This window comes from Zonotrichia leucophrys, unplaced genomic scaffold (assembly GCF_028769735.1).
Source record: "Zonotrichia leucophrys gambelii isolate GWCS_2022_RI unplaced genomic scaffold, RI_Zleu_2.0 Scaffold_334_56776, whole genome shotgun sequence".
In the NCBI taxonomy this organism is placed as follows: domain Eukaryota; kingdom Metazoa; phylum Chordata; class Aves; order Passeriformes; family Passerellidae; genus Zonotrichia; species Zonotrichia leucophrys.
Genome location: NW_026992539.1, coordinates 40171 through 56776, shown reverse-complemented (window position 1 = coordinate 56776; position 16606 = coordinate 40171). Strand labels below are relative to the sequence as shown.

Sequence of the window (16606 nt, the reverse complement as noted above, 5' to 3'; positions counted from 1 at the left end):
TGCCGTTTCTGTTTGGCTGCTGAATTTTGGTGTTTTTGGGTTTTCCAGGTGATCCTGGGGGAGCTGAGGGGGGGTCCCGGCCCCGCCCAGGTGGTGCTGAAGGAGCTGCGGGCGGGGGCCGGGACCCCCGAGAGGAGGCGATTCCTGGCCGAGGCCGAGCCCTACAGGTGCCAAAAACACCAAAAACGCCCCAAAAATAACCCAAAAACCAACCCAAAACCAAAAATAGCCAAAAAATATCCCAAAAACCACCCCAAAAATGCCCCAAAAATATCCCAAAACTGCCCCCAAAAATATCCCCAAAAATAGCCCAAAATTACCCAAAAAATACCCAAAAAACACCCAAAAATACCCCAAAAATAGCCCAAAAATAGCCCAAAAATAGCCCAAAAACCACTCCAAAACCACTCTAAGACTGCCCCAAAAACCAACCCAAAACCAACCCAAAAATAGCCCAAAACTGCCCCAAAACCGGCCCAAAAACTACCCCAAAAATAACCCAAAAAAACACCCAAAACCACCCCAAAATTCCTCAAAAACCACCCCCAAAACCACCCAAAAACATCCCCAAAACCACCCAAAAATACCCCAAAAAACAACCCAAAAAACCACCCAAAAACACCCCAAAAACCACCCCAAAAACCACCCAAAAATACCCCAAAAACAACCCAAAAATACCCCAAAAACCACCCAAAACCACACCAATATTCCTCAAAAACCAACTCGAAAATATCCCAAAAACCAACCCAAAACCGCCCCCAAACTGCCCCAAAAATAGCCCCAAAAATAGCCCAAAATTACCCAAAAACCACCCCAAAACCAACCCAAAAACACCCCAAAAACTACCCCAAAACTGCCCCAAAACTGCCCCAAAACTGTCCCAAAAACCACCCCAAAAACACCCCAAAATTCCTCAAAAACCACCCCAAAAACCCCCAAAAATACCCCAAAACCATCCCAAAACTGCCCCAAAACCAACCCAAAAATAGCTCAAAATTACCTAACAAAACACCCCAAAAACCACCCAAAAATACCCCAAAATTCCTCAAAAACCACCCCAAAAACCACCCCAAAACTGCCCCAAAACCAACCCAAAACCACCCCAAAAACAGCCCAAAATGCCCCAAAAACCAACCCAAACATAGCCCAAAATTACCCCAAAAACCTCCCAAAAAACCACCCAAAAATTCCTCAAAACCCACCCCAAAAACCACCCCAAAAACCCCCAAAATACCCCAAAACTGCCCCAAAAAACAACCCAAAAATAGCCCAAAATTACCCAAAAAACACCCAAAACCCACCCAAAAACCGCCCCAAAAACCCCCCAAAATACCCAAAACCATCCCAAAACTTCCCCAAAAACACCCCAAAAAAACACCCAAAACACCCCAAAAACTGCCCCAAAACTGCCCCAAAACCGACCCAAAAACCACCCCAAAAATAGCCCAAAAACCACTCCAAACTGCCCCAAAACCAACCCAAAACTGCCCCAAAATACCCCAAAAATAGCCCAAAACTGCCCCCAAAACAAACCCAAACATAGCCCAAAATTACCCAAAAAAACACCCAAAAACACCAAAAACCGCCCCAAAAACCACCCAAAAATATTCCAAAAACCAACCCAAAAATAGCCAAAAATATCCAAAAACCGTCCCAAATCCCCAAAAATTCCTCAAAAACCACCCCAAAAACCACCCAAAAACATCCCAAAATTACTCAAAAACCACCCCAAAAACCACCCCGAGATAGCCCAGAAAGACCCCAAAATTGCCCCAAAACCACCCCAAATTTTGGCTGAAATTTGGGGGATTTTGGGGCAGAATTTGGGTGAAATTGGGGTGATTTTGGGGCGATTTTGGGTGAAATCGGGGCGATTTTCTGCCAAATTTTGGGTGTAATTCCGGTGATTTCGGTGTCCCCAGGACGCTGCGCCACCCGAACCTGCTGCGCTGCCTGGGCGGGTGCCGGGAGCGCCCCCTGCTGCTCGTCTGGGAGTTCTGCCAGCTGGTGAGCGAAATCCGGGAAAATTCCGGAAAATTCGGGAAAATCCGGGAAAATCCGGGAAAATCCGGGAATTTCGGGGGGGGAAAAATGAGATTGGGGCCTAACATTGGGATTTTGGGAGGGAAAAGCAGAATTTCGGATGGGAAAAAAGCGAATTTTGGGGTGTAAAATTGGGATTTTGGGTTAATTTTTGATTTTTTTTTATTCCTTTTTAGGGTGACCTGAAGCGTTACCTGGGGGGTGATTTTGGGTTAATTTTTGATAATTTTTGATGATTTTTGATAATTTTTTTGTCCTTTTTTAGGGTAACCTAAAGCATTACTTGGGGGGTAATTTTGGGTTAATTTTTGATAATTTTTGATAATTTTTTATCCTTTTTTAGGGTGACCTAAAGCGTTACCTGGGGGTAATTTTGGGTTAATTTTTGATAATTTTAGGTAAATTTTGGGGGTTTTTTTATCCCTTTTTAGGGTGACCTGAAGCATTACTTGGGGGGTCATTTTGGGTTAATTTTTGATTATTTTTGATAATTTTTGATAATTTTTTTATCCCTTTTTAGGGTGACCTGAAGCGTTACCTGGGGGGGAATTTTGGGTTAATTTTTGATAATTTTTGAATTTTTTTTATTCCCTTTTTAGGGTGACCTGAAGCGTTACCTTGGGGGTGATTTTGGGTTAATTTTTGATCATTTTAGGTCAATTTTAATTTGATTTTTATTCCTTTTTAAGGGTGACCTAAAGCATTACTTGGGGGTTCATTTTGGGTTAATTTTTGATTTATTTTATTCCTTTTTTAGGGTGACCTGAAGCATTACCTGGGGGGTAATTTTGGGTTAATTTTTGATCATTTTTGATTTATTTTATTCCTTTTTTAGGGTGACCTGAAGCATTACCTGGGGGGTAATTTTGGGTTAATTTTTGATCATTTTTGATTTATTTTATTCCTTTTTTAGGGTCACCTAAAGCATTACTTGGGTGGTCATTTTGGGTTAATTTTTTGATACTTTTAGGTCAATTTTAATTTGATTTTTATTCCCTTTTAGGGTGACCTGAAGCGTTACCTGGGGGGTAATTTTGGGTTAATTTTTGATTTGATTTTTATTCCTTTTTAAGGGTGACCTAAAGCATTACTTGGGGGTTCATTTTGGGTTAATTTTTGATTTATTTTATTCCTTTTTTAGGGTGACCTGAAGCATTACTTGACGGGTATTTTTGGGTTAATTTTTGATAATTTTTGATAATTTTTGATTTTTTTTTTATCCCTTTTAGGGTGACCTGAAGCGTTACCTGGGGGGTAATTTCGGGTTAATTTTTGATCATTTTTGATAATTTTTGATAATTTTTTTTTATCCCTTTTTAGGGTGACCTGAAGCGTTACCTGGGGGGTAATTTTGGGTTAATTTTTGATCATTTTTGATAATTTTTGATTTATTTTATCCCTTTTAGGGTGACCTGAAGCATTACCTGGGGAGTAATTTTGGTTAATTTTTGGTAATTTTTGATAATGTTTTTATCCCTTTTTAGGGTGACCTGAAGCATTACTTGGGGGGTCATTTTGGGTTAATTTTTGATAATTTTTGATAATTTTTTTATTCCCTTTTTTAGGGTGACCTGAAGCGTTACCTGGGGGGTAATTTTTGGGTTAATTTTGGGATAATTTTAGGTCAATTTTAAATTGATTTTTATTCCTTTTTAGGGTGACCTGAAGCGTTACCTGGGGGTGATTTTGGGTTAATTTTTGATAATTTTATGTCAATTTTAATTTGATTTTTATTCCCTTTTAGGGTGACCTAAAGCGTTACCTGGGGGTCATTTCGGGTTAATTTTTGATAATTTTTGATAATTTTTGATAATTTTTTTGTCCTTTTTTAGGGTGACCTGAAGCGTTACCTGGGGGGTGATTTTGGGTTAATTTTTGATAATTTTTGATTTATTTTATTCCTTTTTTAGGGTCACCTAAAGCATTACTTGGGGGGTAATTTTGGGTTATTTTTGATTTATTTTATTCCTTTTTTAGGGTGACCTGAAGCGTTACCTGGGGGGTAATTTTGGGTTAATTTTTGATCATTTTTGATTTTTTTTATTCCCTTTTTAGGGTGACCTAAAGCATTACTTGGGGGGTCATTTTGGGTTAATTTTTGATAATTTTTGATAATTTTTTTATCCCTTTTTAGGGTGACCTGAAGCGTTACCTGGGGGGTAATTTTGGGTTAATTTTTGATCATTTTTGATATTTTTTTATTCCCTTTTTAGGGTGACCTGAAGCATTACTTGGGGGGTCATTTTGGGTTAATTTTTGATCATTTTTGATAATTTTTGATTTATTTTATTTCCTTTTTAGGGTGACCTGAAGCGTTACCTGGGGGTTAATTTTGGGTTAATTTTTGATCATTTTTGATAATTTTCGATAATTTTTGATAATTTTTTTATCCCTTTTTAGGGTGACCTGAAGCGTTACCTGCGGGCGCAGCGGGGGCAGGGCGTGGCCGGGGGCGTGGCCTGGGCAGGGGGCGTGTCCGGGGGCGTGTCCGGGGGCGTGGCCGCCCCGCCCCCCCGCGCTTTGGGGACCCTGCAGCGCCTGGCCCTGGAGGTGACGCGGGGGCTGCGCCACCTGCACCGCCACGGATTCGTCCACAGGTACCCAAAAACCCCCAAATTCAGCCCAAAAATAGGAGAAAATACGAAATTTTTAAAAAAATCCCCACGAAAATCCAAAATTCCCGCAAAAAATCCCGTCAAAATCCAAAATTCCCATCAAAAATCCCGCTAAAATCAAAAATTCCCATCAAAAATCCCGCTAAAATTCCAAATTTCCATTAAAAACCTATTAAAATCCAAAAATCACATTAAAATTCCCACCAAAAATCACATTAATATCCCCGTAAAAATCCAAAATTCCCATCAAAAATCCCGTCAAAATCAAAAATTCCCAGCAAAAACCCCGTTAAAATTCCAAATTTCCATTTAAAAAATCCAAAATTTCCCCATAAAAACCCCATTAAAATTCCCGCCAAAAATCACATTAAAATTCCCACCAAAAATCACATTAATATCCCCGTAAAAATCCAAAATTCCCATCAAAAATCCCATCAAAATTCCAAATTTCCATCAAAATCCTATTAAAATCCAAAATTCCCACCAAAAATCACATTAAAATTCACACGAAAAATCACATCGATATCCCCATTAAAATCCAAAATTCCCACAAAAAATCCCGTTCAAAATTCCCATAAAAATCCAAAATTCCCAAAAAAAATCCGATGAAAATCCAAAATTTCCCCACAAAAATCCCTGTAAAAATCCCCAATTCCATAAAAAAATCCCAATAAAAAAATCCCACCAAAAATCCCATTAAAATTTAAAATTCCCACCAAAAAGTCCCTGTAAAAGTCCCATTAAAATCCCCATAAAACTCCAAAATTCCCATCAAAAATCCCGCTAAAATTCCGAATTTCCGTTTAAAAAAATCCAAAATTTCCCCATAAAAACCCCATTTAAATTCCCACCAAAAATCACATTGATGTCCCCATTAAAATCCAAAATTCCCACAAAAAATCCCGTAAAAAAATTCCCATAAAAATCCAAAATTCCCGCAAAAAATCCCGTCAAAATCCAAAATTCCCATCAAAAATCCTGTTTAAAATTCCAAATTTCCATTAAAAACCTATTAAAATCCAAAAATCACATTGATGTCCCCATTAAAATCCAAAATTCCCACAAAAAATCCCGTAAAAAAATTCCCATAAAAATCAGAAATTCCCACAAAAAAAATCCGGTGAAAATCCAAAATTTCCCCACAAAAATCCCTGTAAAAATCCCGAATTCCATAAAAATCCCATTAAAAACCCCATTAAAAAAAATCCCACCAAAAAGTCCCTGTAAAAGTCCCATTAAAATCCCCATAAAAATCACATTAAAAGCCTCATCAAACTCCAAAATTCCCATTAAAAATCCAATTAAAATTCGCACGGATTCGTCCACAGGTACCCAAAATCCCCAGAATTCAGCCCAAAATTGGGGAAAATACGAAATTTAAAAAAATCCCCATAAAATTCCCGCAAAAAATCCCGTAAAAATCAAAATTCCCATAAAAAACCCCGCTAAAATTCCGAATTTCTGTTTAAAAAAATCCAAATTAAAATTCCCACCAAAAATCCCGTAAAAATAAAAAAATTCCCATCAAAAACCCCGTTAAAATTCCAAATTTCCATTTAAAAAAATCCAAATTAAAATTCCCACCAAAAATCCCGTAAAAATAAAAAAATTCCCATCAAAAATCCAGTTAAAATTCAAAATTTCCATTAAAAACCTATTAAAATCCAAAAATCACATTAATATCCCCGTAAAAATCCAAAATTCCCACAAAAAATCCCGTCAAAATCCAAAATTCCCATCAAAACCCCGTTAAAATTCCAAGTTTCCATTTAAAAAATCCAAAAATTTCCCCATAAAAACCCCATTAAAATTCCCACCAAAAATCACATTGATATCCCCATTAAAATCCAAAATTCCCACAGAAAATCCCGTAAAAATCAAAAATTCCCATCAAAAATCCCACTAAAATTCCAAATTTCCATTTAAAAAAATCCAAAATTTCCCCATAAAAACCCCATTAAAATTCATCCCGTAAAAATCCAAAATTCCCATCAAAAATCCTGCTAAAATTCCAAATTTCCGTTTAAAAAATCCAAAATTTCCCCATAAAAACCCCATTAAAATTCCCACCAAAAATTGCATTAATGTCCTCATTAAAATCCAAAATTCCCATAAAAATCCAAAATTCCCATCAAAAACCCCGCTAAAATTCCAAATTTCCATTTAAAAAATCCAAAATTTCCCCATAAAAACCCCATTAAAATTCCCACCAAAAATCACATTAATATCCCCGTAAAAATCCAAAATTCCCACAAAAAATCCCGTTAAAAATTCCATAAAAATCCAAAATTCCCACCAAAAATCCGATGAAAATCCAAAATTCCCACAAAAAATCCGATGAAAATCAAAAATTCCCACTAAAAATCCCACTAAAAATCCCATAAAAATGAAAAATTCCCATCAAAAATCCAGTTAAAATTTAAAATTCAGGTTAAAATCTCTGTAAAAATCTAAAATTCCAACAAAAAATCCCCCCCGGAAAATCCAAAATTCACACTAAAAATCAGATCAAAATCCCATCAAAATCCCAATATTATCCCATCTTCACTTAAAAAAATATATCCCATTAAAATTCCCTGCAAAAATCAAAAAATTCCTATAAAAATCCCATTAAAATCCCTTTAAAATTCCTGACAAAAATCAGAAAATTCCTATAAAAATCCCATCAAAAATCCCAATAAAATTCCCTGCAAAAATCAAAAAATTCTGATAAAAATCCCATTAAAATTCCTAACAAAAATCAAAAAATTCCTATAAAAATCCCGTCAAAAATCCCATTAAAAGTCCCTGCAAAAATCAAAAAATTCCTATAAAAATCCCATCAAAAAATCCCATTAAAATTCCTGTAAAAAATCAAAAAATTCCTTTAAAAATCCCATAAAAATCCCTTTAAAAATTCCTGTAAAAAATCAAAAAATTCCTATAAAAATCTCATTAAAATCCCTTTAAAATTCCCTGCAAAAATCAGAAAATTCCTATAAGAATCTCATTAAAATCCCATTAAAATTCCCTGCAAAAATCAGAAAATTCCTATAAAAATCTCATTAAAATCCCATTAAAATTCCCTGCAAAAATCAGAAAATTCCTATAAAAATCCCATTGAAATCCCATTAAAATTCCCTGCAAAAATCAAAAAATTCCTATAAAAATCCCATCAAAAATCCCATTAAAATTCCCTGCAAAAATCAAAAAATTCCTATAAAAATCCCATAAAAATCCCATTAAAATTCCCTGCAAAAATAAAAAAAATCCTATAAAAATCCCATTAAAATTCCTGACAAAAATCAAAAAATTCCTATAAAAATCCCATGAAAAATCCCATTAAAATTCCCTGCAAAAATCAAAAAATTCCTATAAAAATCCCATTAAAATCCCTGTAAAAAATCCCACAAAACCCCCTTTAAAATCCAAAATTCCCACCCAAAAATCCCATTGAAAAACCCCCAAAATCCCAGGATTTCATCCCAAAAATTTCACATTTCCCTCCTTAAATTTTGTTCTTTTTCCCCCAAATTTTCATCATTTTTCATCCAAAATTTTGAATTTTTTCATCCAAAATTTTGAGTTTTTTCACCAAAATTTTGAGTTTTTTCCCCAAATTTTCGCGTTATTTTCCTCCAAATTTTGGGATTTTTCTAAATTTTGGTGGTTTTACCCAAAATTTGCTTTTTTTGCCCCAAAAAGCGACCTGGCCCTCCGGAACGTTCTGCTGACGTCGGAGCTGACGGCGCGGATCGGCGACTACGGCCTGGGCCCCGCCCACTACCGGGTCAGATTGGGGGAAAAATGGGAATTTTTGGGAAATTTGGGATTTTGGGGGAATTTGGGATTTTTGGAGGAAATTTTGGGGTAAATTTGGGATTTTTGAGGGGGATTTTGGCGGAATTTTGGGGATTTAAAAGAGAATTTTAGGGGGAATTTTGGGGTAAATTTGGGATTTTTGAGGGGGATTTTGGCGGAATTTTGGGGGAATTTTTGGGGAATTTTTGGGGATTTAAAAGAGAATTTTAGGGGGAATTTTGAGGAAATTTTGGGGGAATTTTGGGGGGGATTTTAGAGGAAATTTGGGGAGATTTAGGGGAATTATTTGGAGGAAATTTTGGGGAAATTTTTGGGAGATTTGGGGAGCGATTTTGGGGAATTTTTTCAGGAGTTTTGGAGGGATTTTGGGCTATTTTTGGGGGATATTTTAGGGAATTTGGGGGAATTATTTGGGGAGGAATTTTGGGGGGAATTTGGGGAAATTTTTTGGATTTTGGAGAGGATTTTGGGGGAATTTTGAGGGAATTTGAGTGTAATTTTTATTAAATTTCATGGGATGTCCTCGGGATTTGGTGAATTTTGGGGGGATTTGGGAACTTTGCCGACATCAAAAAATTGTGGAATTCTTAAAAAAATTTCACAGGAATTTCTTGGGAATTTCCCTAAAATTCCACGGAAATCTCTCAGAATTTTGTTAATTTTGAGGAAATGGGGAGAGATTTTGGGAGAATTTTGGGGGAAATTTTGGAGGGATTTTTGGGGGTGCTTTGGGCGGAATTTTCATGAAATTTCCAGGAATTTCTTGGGAACTTCCTTAAAATTCCACGGTAATCCCTCAGAATTTTGTTAATTTTTGAGGAAATGGGGAGAGATTTTGGGAGAATTTTGGGGGAAATTTTGGAGGGATTTTTGGGGACGCTTTGGGCGGAATTTTCATTAAATTTCCAGGAATTTCTTGGGAACTTCCCTAAAATTCCACAGTAATCCTTCGGGATTTTGTTAATTTTGATAATTTTGAGGAAATTGGGGGAGATTTTGGGAGAATTTTGGGGGAAATTTTGGAGGAAGATTTGGGGGAAATTTTGGAGGGATTTTTTGGGGGCACTTCGTGCTGAATTTTCGTGAAATTTCGCCGAAATTTCTCGGAATTTCGCCGTAATTTCGCCGAAATTTCTCGGAATTTCGCGGGAATTTCACCAAATCCCCGGGATTTTTTTGGAATTTTCGGGAATTCCGTAAATTTCATGTTTTTCTCCCCGTTTTCAGGAGGATTACTACGTGACCCCCGAGCGCGCCCTGGTGCCCCTGCGCTGGGTGGCCCCCGAGCTGGTGACAAAGGGACCCCGGGGGAGCCTCCAGGTGGCGCCGCAGAGCCCAGAGAGCAACGTCTGGTACCGACGGGGGGATTTGGGGACATTTGGGGACTTTGGGGGGATTTGGGGGTTTTGGGGACATTTGGGGGGATGGGGACATTGGGGACATTTGGGGACATTGGGGGACATTTGGGGACATTGGGGGCATTGGGGGACATTGGGGGGATTTGGGGGGATTGGGGGGATTGGGGACATTTGGGGGATTGGGGACATTTGGGGGGATTGGGGGATATTGGGGGGATTTGGGGACATTGGGGACATTCGGGACATTGGGGGGATTTGGGGGGATTGGAGGAGTTTGGGGCGTTGGGGACATTGGGGACATTGGGGACGTTGGGGGGATTGGGGGGATTTGGGGGATTTGGGGACTTTGGGGACATTGGGGGGACATTGGGGATATTTTGGGACTTTAGTGGATTTGGGGACACCGGGGACACTCAGGGGTTTGGGGACAATGGGGGGATTTGGGGACATTGGGGGACATTGGGGGACATTGTGGGGATTGGGGACATTATGGGGATTGGGGGGATTTGGGGGAATTGGGGACATTGGGGGGATTGGGGGGATTTGGGGGATTGGGGGGATTGGGGACATTGGGGGGATTGGGGACATTGGGGGACATTGGGGACATTTTGGGACTTTGGTGGATTTGGGGACACTGGGGGGGATTTGGGGACATTGGGGACATTGGGGACATTTGAGGACTTTGGGGACATTGGGGGAAATTGGGGGCTTTTGGGACATTTTGGGACTTTGGTGGATTTGGGGACATTGGGGGGATTTTGGGGAGATTTGGGGACATTGGGGGACATCGGGATGACCCTGGGGGAGGTGACAATGGTGACAATGACGTGACAATGATGACATTGGTGACAATGGTGTAACAATGACAATAACAACGATGACATTGGTGTGACAATGGTGACCCCAAGGTGACAATGAAGGTGACAATGATGACAATGGTGACAATGGAGGTGACAATGGAGGTGACAATGGAGGTGACAATGTCCCTGTGTCCCCCCAGGGCTCTGGGCGTGACCCTGTGGGAGGTGACAATGGTGACAATGGTGACAATGGTGTAACAATGACAATAACAATGATGACATTGGTGACCCCAAGGTGACAATGAAGGTGACAATGAAGGTGACAATGGAGGTGACAATGAAGGTGACAATGGAGGTGACAATGGTGACAATGGTGACAATGAAGGTGACAATGATGACATTGCTGTAAGAGCGATGACAATGATGACAATGGTGACCCCAAGGTGACAATGGAGGTGACAATGGTGACAATGGTGTAACAATGATAATAACAATGATGACATTGGTGTGACAATGGTGACAATGGTGACCCCAATGGTGACAATGAAGGTGACAATGGAGGTGACAATGGTGACACCTTTGTCCCCCCAGGGCCCTGGGCGTGACCCTGTGGGAGGTGACAATGGTGACAATGGTGACAATGGTGACCCCAAGGTGACAATGGAGGTGACAATGAAGGTGACAATGGTGACAATGGTGACAATGATGTAACAATGACAATAACAACGATGACATTGCTGTAACAATGGTGACCCTAAGGTGACAATGGTGACAATGGTGACATTGGTGTGACAATGGTGACAACGATGACAATGGTGACAATGGAGGTGACAATGGTGACAATGGTGTAACAATGAGAATAACAATGGTGACATTGGTGACAATGGAGGTGACAATGGAGGTGACATTGGTGACACGTTTGTCCCCCCAGGGCCCTGGGCGTGACCCTGTGGGAGCTCCTGGAGTGGGGGGCTCAGCCCCTCCCCCACCTGTCGGACCTGCAGCTGATTGGGCGGCTCCGGAGCGGCCACGCCCCGGAAATGGCCCCGCCCCGGGCGGCGCTGCCACCGGCATGGTGAGAGTGGGGACATTGGGGACATTTGGGGGGGATTGGGGACATTTGGGGACACTGGGGGGGATTGGGGACAGTGGGGACACTGGGGGGATTGGGGACATTGGGGGACATTGGGGACACTGGGGGGGTTGGGACATTTGGGGGGGATTGGGGACATTTGGGGACACTGGGGGGATTGGGGACATTGGGGGGGATTGGGGACATTTGGGGACATTGGGGACATTGGGGACATTTGGGGGGGTTGGGGGTAAATTGGAGTTTTGGGGAAAATTGGGGGAATCCGTCCCTGATGTCCCCTCAATGTCCCCAATGTCCCCAAATGTCCCCAATGACCCCAAATGTCCCAAATCCCCTCAATGTCCCCAAAATCCCAAATCCCTTCAATGTCCCCAAATCACCCCAAATCCCCCCAATGTCCCCAAACACCCCAAAAGTCCCCAAATGTCCCCAAAATCCCAAATCCCCTCAATGTCCCCAACATCCCCAAATCCCCCCAAATGTCCCCAAACTCCAAAAATCCCCAAATGTCCCAATTCCCTCCAAATGTCCCCAATGTCCCCAATGTCCCAAATCCTCTCAATGTCCCCAAATGTCCCCAAATGTCCCCAAACTCCAATGTCCCAAATATCCCAAATCCCCCCAATGTCCCCAATGTCCCAAATGTACCCAACATCCCCAAATCCCCCAAAATGTCCCAATCCCCCCAAATCCCCTCAATGTCCCCAAAATCCCAAATCCCCTCAATGTCCCCAAATGTCCCCAATGTCCCCAATATCCCAAATCCCCCCAAATGTCCCCAAATGTCCCCAAACTCCAAAAGTCCCCAATTCCCCCCAATGCCCCCAAATCCCCTCAATGTCCCCAATGTCCCCAATGTCCCCAATGTCCCCAAATCCCCTCAAATCCCCCCAAATGTCCCCAAATCCTCTCAATGTCCCCAATGTCCCAGTGTCCCCAATGTCCCCAAATCCCCCAATGTCCCAATGTCCCCAATGTCCCCAAATCCTCTCAATGTCCCCAATGTCCCCAATGTCCCCAATGTCCCCATTCCCCTAAGTGTCCCCAGTGTCCCCTCAATGTCCCCTCTGTGTCCCGCAGGTCGGAGCTGCTGCGTTCGTGCCGCCTGCCCGCGGCCCAGCGCCCGACGCTGGAGCAGCTCCACGCCCGCCTGTCCTCGCTGCTGGCCCGGCCGTGTCCCCAACTGTCCCCAACGGTGCCACCCCCAATGTCCCCAACGCTGTCCCCAACGCTGTCCCCAATGTCCCCAACGCTGTCCCCAATGTCCCCAACAATGTCCCCGTTCCCGCTGCTGGAGCCGCTGCCGGACGCTGGGGGAGCCCCGGCCCCACAGCGCCCGTGGGGGAGCCAAAAGGGTGGTGATGATGTCACTGATGACGTCATCGGTGACGTCACCCAGCCGTCCCCGCCCCCCGGGGTCCTGCCCGTGCTGGGGGCTCGGAGCCCCTCGGGGGCGTCGGAGTTTTTCGTCAGGTTGGAGGAGCAGCACGGGGCGGCGGTGACGTCATCGGTGACGTCATCAGTGACGTCATCAGTGACGTCATCGGGGGTGGCCAAAGAGCCGCCCCACCCAGCAGCGTTGTCACCCCCAGGGGGCGGTGGGGGAGGAGGAGGCGGCAGTGACGTCATCATCGGTGACGTCATCGGTGACGTCACGGTCGGGGAGGTTTTGTCGCCCGAGTGGGGGAGGGGACGGAGGTTGGGCGGGGAGGGGTCGGCGCGGGGTCAAGAGCGGTCATCGTTGGGTCAAGAGAGGTCATCGTTGGGTCAAGAGTGGACATCAACCCAGGACCGGCCATCGTTGGGTCAAGAACGGACATTGGGCCAAGAGAGGTCATCGTTGGGTCAAGAGTGGACATTGGGCCAAGAATGGTCATCGTTGACCCAAGAGAGGTCAACGTTGGGTCAAGAGCGGTCAATGTTGGGTCAAGACCGGACATTGACCCAAGACCGGTCATCGTTGACCCAAGACTCAACATTGAGCCAGGACCGGTCATCGTTGGGTCGAGAGTGGACATTGACCCAAGACCGGTCATCGTTGGGTCAGGACTGGTCATCGTTGGGTCAGGACTGGTCATCGTTGACCCAAACAAGGTCAACGGCCCAAGTGACGTCACCGTTGTCCCTTGAGATGACCCCGTGGGGTCAGGGCCGGACATTGACCCCAGACCGGTCACCGTTGGGTCAAGAGTGGACAGTGACCCAAGATTGGTCATCGCTGACCCAAGACTGGTCATCGTTGGGTCACGACAGGTCACTGTCACCGTTGTCACCGGAGGTGGCGCCTTGGGGACAAAACCGGACATTGCTGGCCCAAGAGCGGTCACCGTTGGGTCAAGACCGGACATTGCTGGCCCAAGAGCGGTCACCGTTGGGTCAAGAAAGGTCAACGGCCAAAGGGACGTCACTGGAAATGACCCCAAGGGGACAAGGCCGGACATTGACCAAGGACCGGTCACCATTGGGTCACAACCGGACATTGGACCAAGACTGGTCACCATTGGGTCAAGACCGGACATCGTTGGGTCAAGACCGGTCACCATTGAGTCAAGACCGGACATTGACCCCAGACCGGTCACCGTTGACCCAAGATTGGTCATCATTGACCCACGATCGGTCACCATTGGGTCAAGACCGGACATTGACTCTGGACCGGTCATCGTTGACCCAAGACCGGCCATTGACTCTGGACCGGTCATCGTTGACCCAAGACCGGTCGCCGTCGGATCAAGACCGGCCATTGATGGCCCAAGACCAGACATTGACCCCAGACCGGTCACCATTGACCCAAGACTGGACATTGGATCAAGACCGGTCATCCTTGAGCCAAAACCGGACATTGACCCCAGACCGGTCACCATTGACCCAAGACTCAACATTGATCCAAGACCGGTCACTCTTGGGTCAAGACTGGACATCGTTGGGTCAAGACCGGTCACCGTTGACCCCAGACCGGACATTGGACCAAGACCGGTCATCGTTGTGCCAAGACCGGACATTGACCCCAGACCGGTCATCGTTGACCCCAGACCGGACATCGTTGACCCAAGACTCAACATTGAGCCAGGACCGGTCATCGTTGACCCAAGACCAGATATTGACCCAAGACCGGACATTGGACCAAGACCGGTCATCGTTGTGCCAAACTCGGACATTGACCCCAGACCGGTCATCATTGTGCCAAACTGGGACATTGACCCCAGACCGGACATTGACCCCGGACCGGTCATCGTTGTGCCAAGACCGGACATTGACCCCAGACCGGTCATCGTTGACCCCAGACCGGACATTGACCCCAGACCGGTCATCGTTGACCCAAGACCGGACATTGACCCAAGACTGGACATTGACCCCAGACCGGTCATCGTTGACCCCAGACTGGACATTGACCCCAGACCGGTCATCGTTGACCCCAGACCGGCCATCGTTGACCCAAGATCGGTCACCATTGGGTCAAGACCGGTCATTGCTAGGTCAAGACCGGACATTGACCCCAGACCAGACATTGACCCCAGACCAGTCATCATTGACCCAAGACCGGCCATTGACCCAAGACCGGCCATCGTTGACCCAAGATCGGACATTGACCCCAGACCGGTCATCGTTGACCCAAGACTGGTCACCATTGGGTCAAGACCAGCCATCGTTGGGTCAAGACTGGACATTGACCCCAGACCGGCCATCATTGACCCCAGACCGGACATTGACCCCAGACCGGCCATCGTTGGGTCACGCCAGGTCACCGTTGACCCCAGAGCGGTCACCTTTGGGTCAAGGCCGGACATTGACCCCAGACCAGTCAGTGACCAAGGACCGGTCACCGTTGGGTCACGACCGGTCATCGTTGACCTTGGACCAATCATCGTTGGGTCAAGGCCGGACATTGACCCCAGACCGGTCACCTTTGACCCCAGCCCGGTCACCTTTGACCCCAGCCCGCCCCCTGCCCCCGGTGCCCCCCCGGACGTCGCAGTTGTCACCGGCGGTGTCACCGTGGGGACGAGGGACGGCGCCGCTGAGCCCGGCCATGTCCCCAAGGCCACCCGAGATGCCACCAGGGTCACCAGAACTGTCCCCAAAGCCATCAGAGATGCCACCAAGGCCACCAAGGCCACCAGAGGTGTCACCAGGGTCACCAGAACTGTCCCCAAAGCCATCAGAGATGCCACCGGGGTCACCAGAACTGTCCCCAAAGGCACCAGAGGTGTCACCAAGGCCACCAGAGGTGTCCCCAAAGCCACCAGAACTGTCCCCAAAGCCACCAGAGGTGTCACCAAAGCCACCCGAGATGCCACCAAGGCCACCAAGGCCACCAGAACTGTCCCCAAGGCCACCAGAACTGTCCCCAAAGCCATTGGAGATGTCACCAAGGCCACCAGAACTGTCCCCAAAGGCACTAGAGGTGTCACCAAGGCCACCCGAGGTATCCTCAAGGCCATTAGAGGTGTCCCCAAAGGCATCAGAGGTGTCAACAAGGCCACCAAGGCCACCAGAGGTGTCCCCAAGGCCATTAGAGATGTCCCCAAAGCCACCAGAGATGCCACCAAGGCCACCAGGGTCACCAGAACTGTCCCCAAAGCCATTGGAGATGTCCCCAAAGCCACCCAAGATGCCACCAAGGCCACCAGAGGTGTCCCCAAGGTCACCAGAACTGTCCCCAAAGCCATTGGAGATGTCCCCAAAGCCACCAGAACTGTCCCCAAAGGCATCAGAGGTGTCCCCAAGGCCATTAGAGATGTCCCCAAAGGCACCAGAGGGGTCACCAAGGCCACCAGAGGTGTCCCCAAGGTCACCGGAGGTGTCCCCAAAGCCATCAGAGATGTCCCCAAAGCCACCAAGGCCACCAGAACTGTCCCCAAAGCCACCAGAGACGCCCCCAAGGCCACCAGAGGTGTC

At 45.3% G+C, this 16606-nt stretch overlaps 1 protein-coding gene across 1 annotated transcript; it reads left to right on the top strand.

Moving 5' to 3' along the window:
• Positions 1–48: 48 nt before the first annotated feature.
• On the top strand, positions 49–16152 carry LOC135441538 (serine/threonine-protein kinase LMTK3-like; the record flags this gene model as incomplete). The annotated part of the gene is made up of 10 exons (XM_064701090.1): positions 49–167; positions 1923–2007; positions 4444–4640; positions 8343–8427; positions 9687–9811; positions 11549–11692; positions 12791–13390; positions 13483–13817; positions 13860–16103; positions 16145–16152. Coding segments are annotated over 10 exons (3942 nt in total), but the record flags the coding sequence as incomplete, so codon positions are not given.
• Positions 16153–16606: the final 454 nt, after the last annotated feature.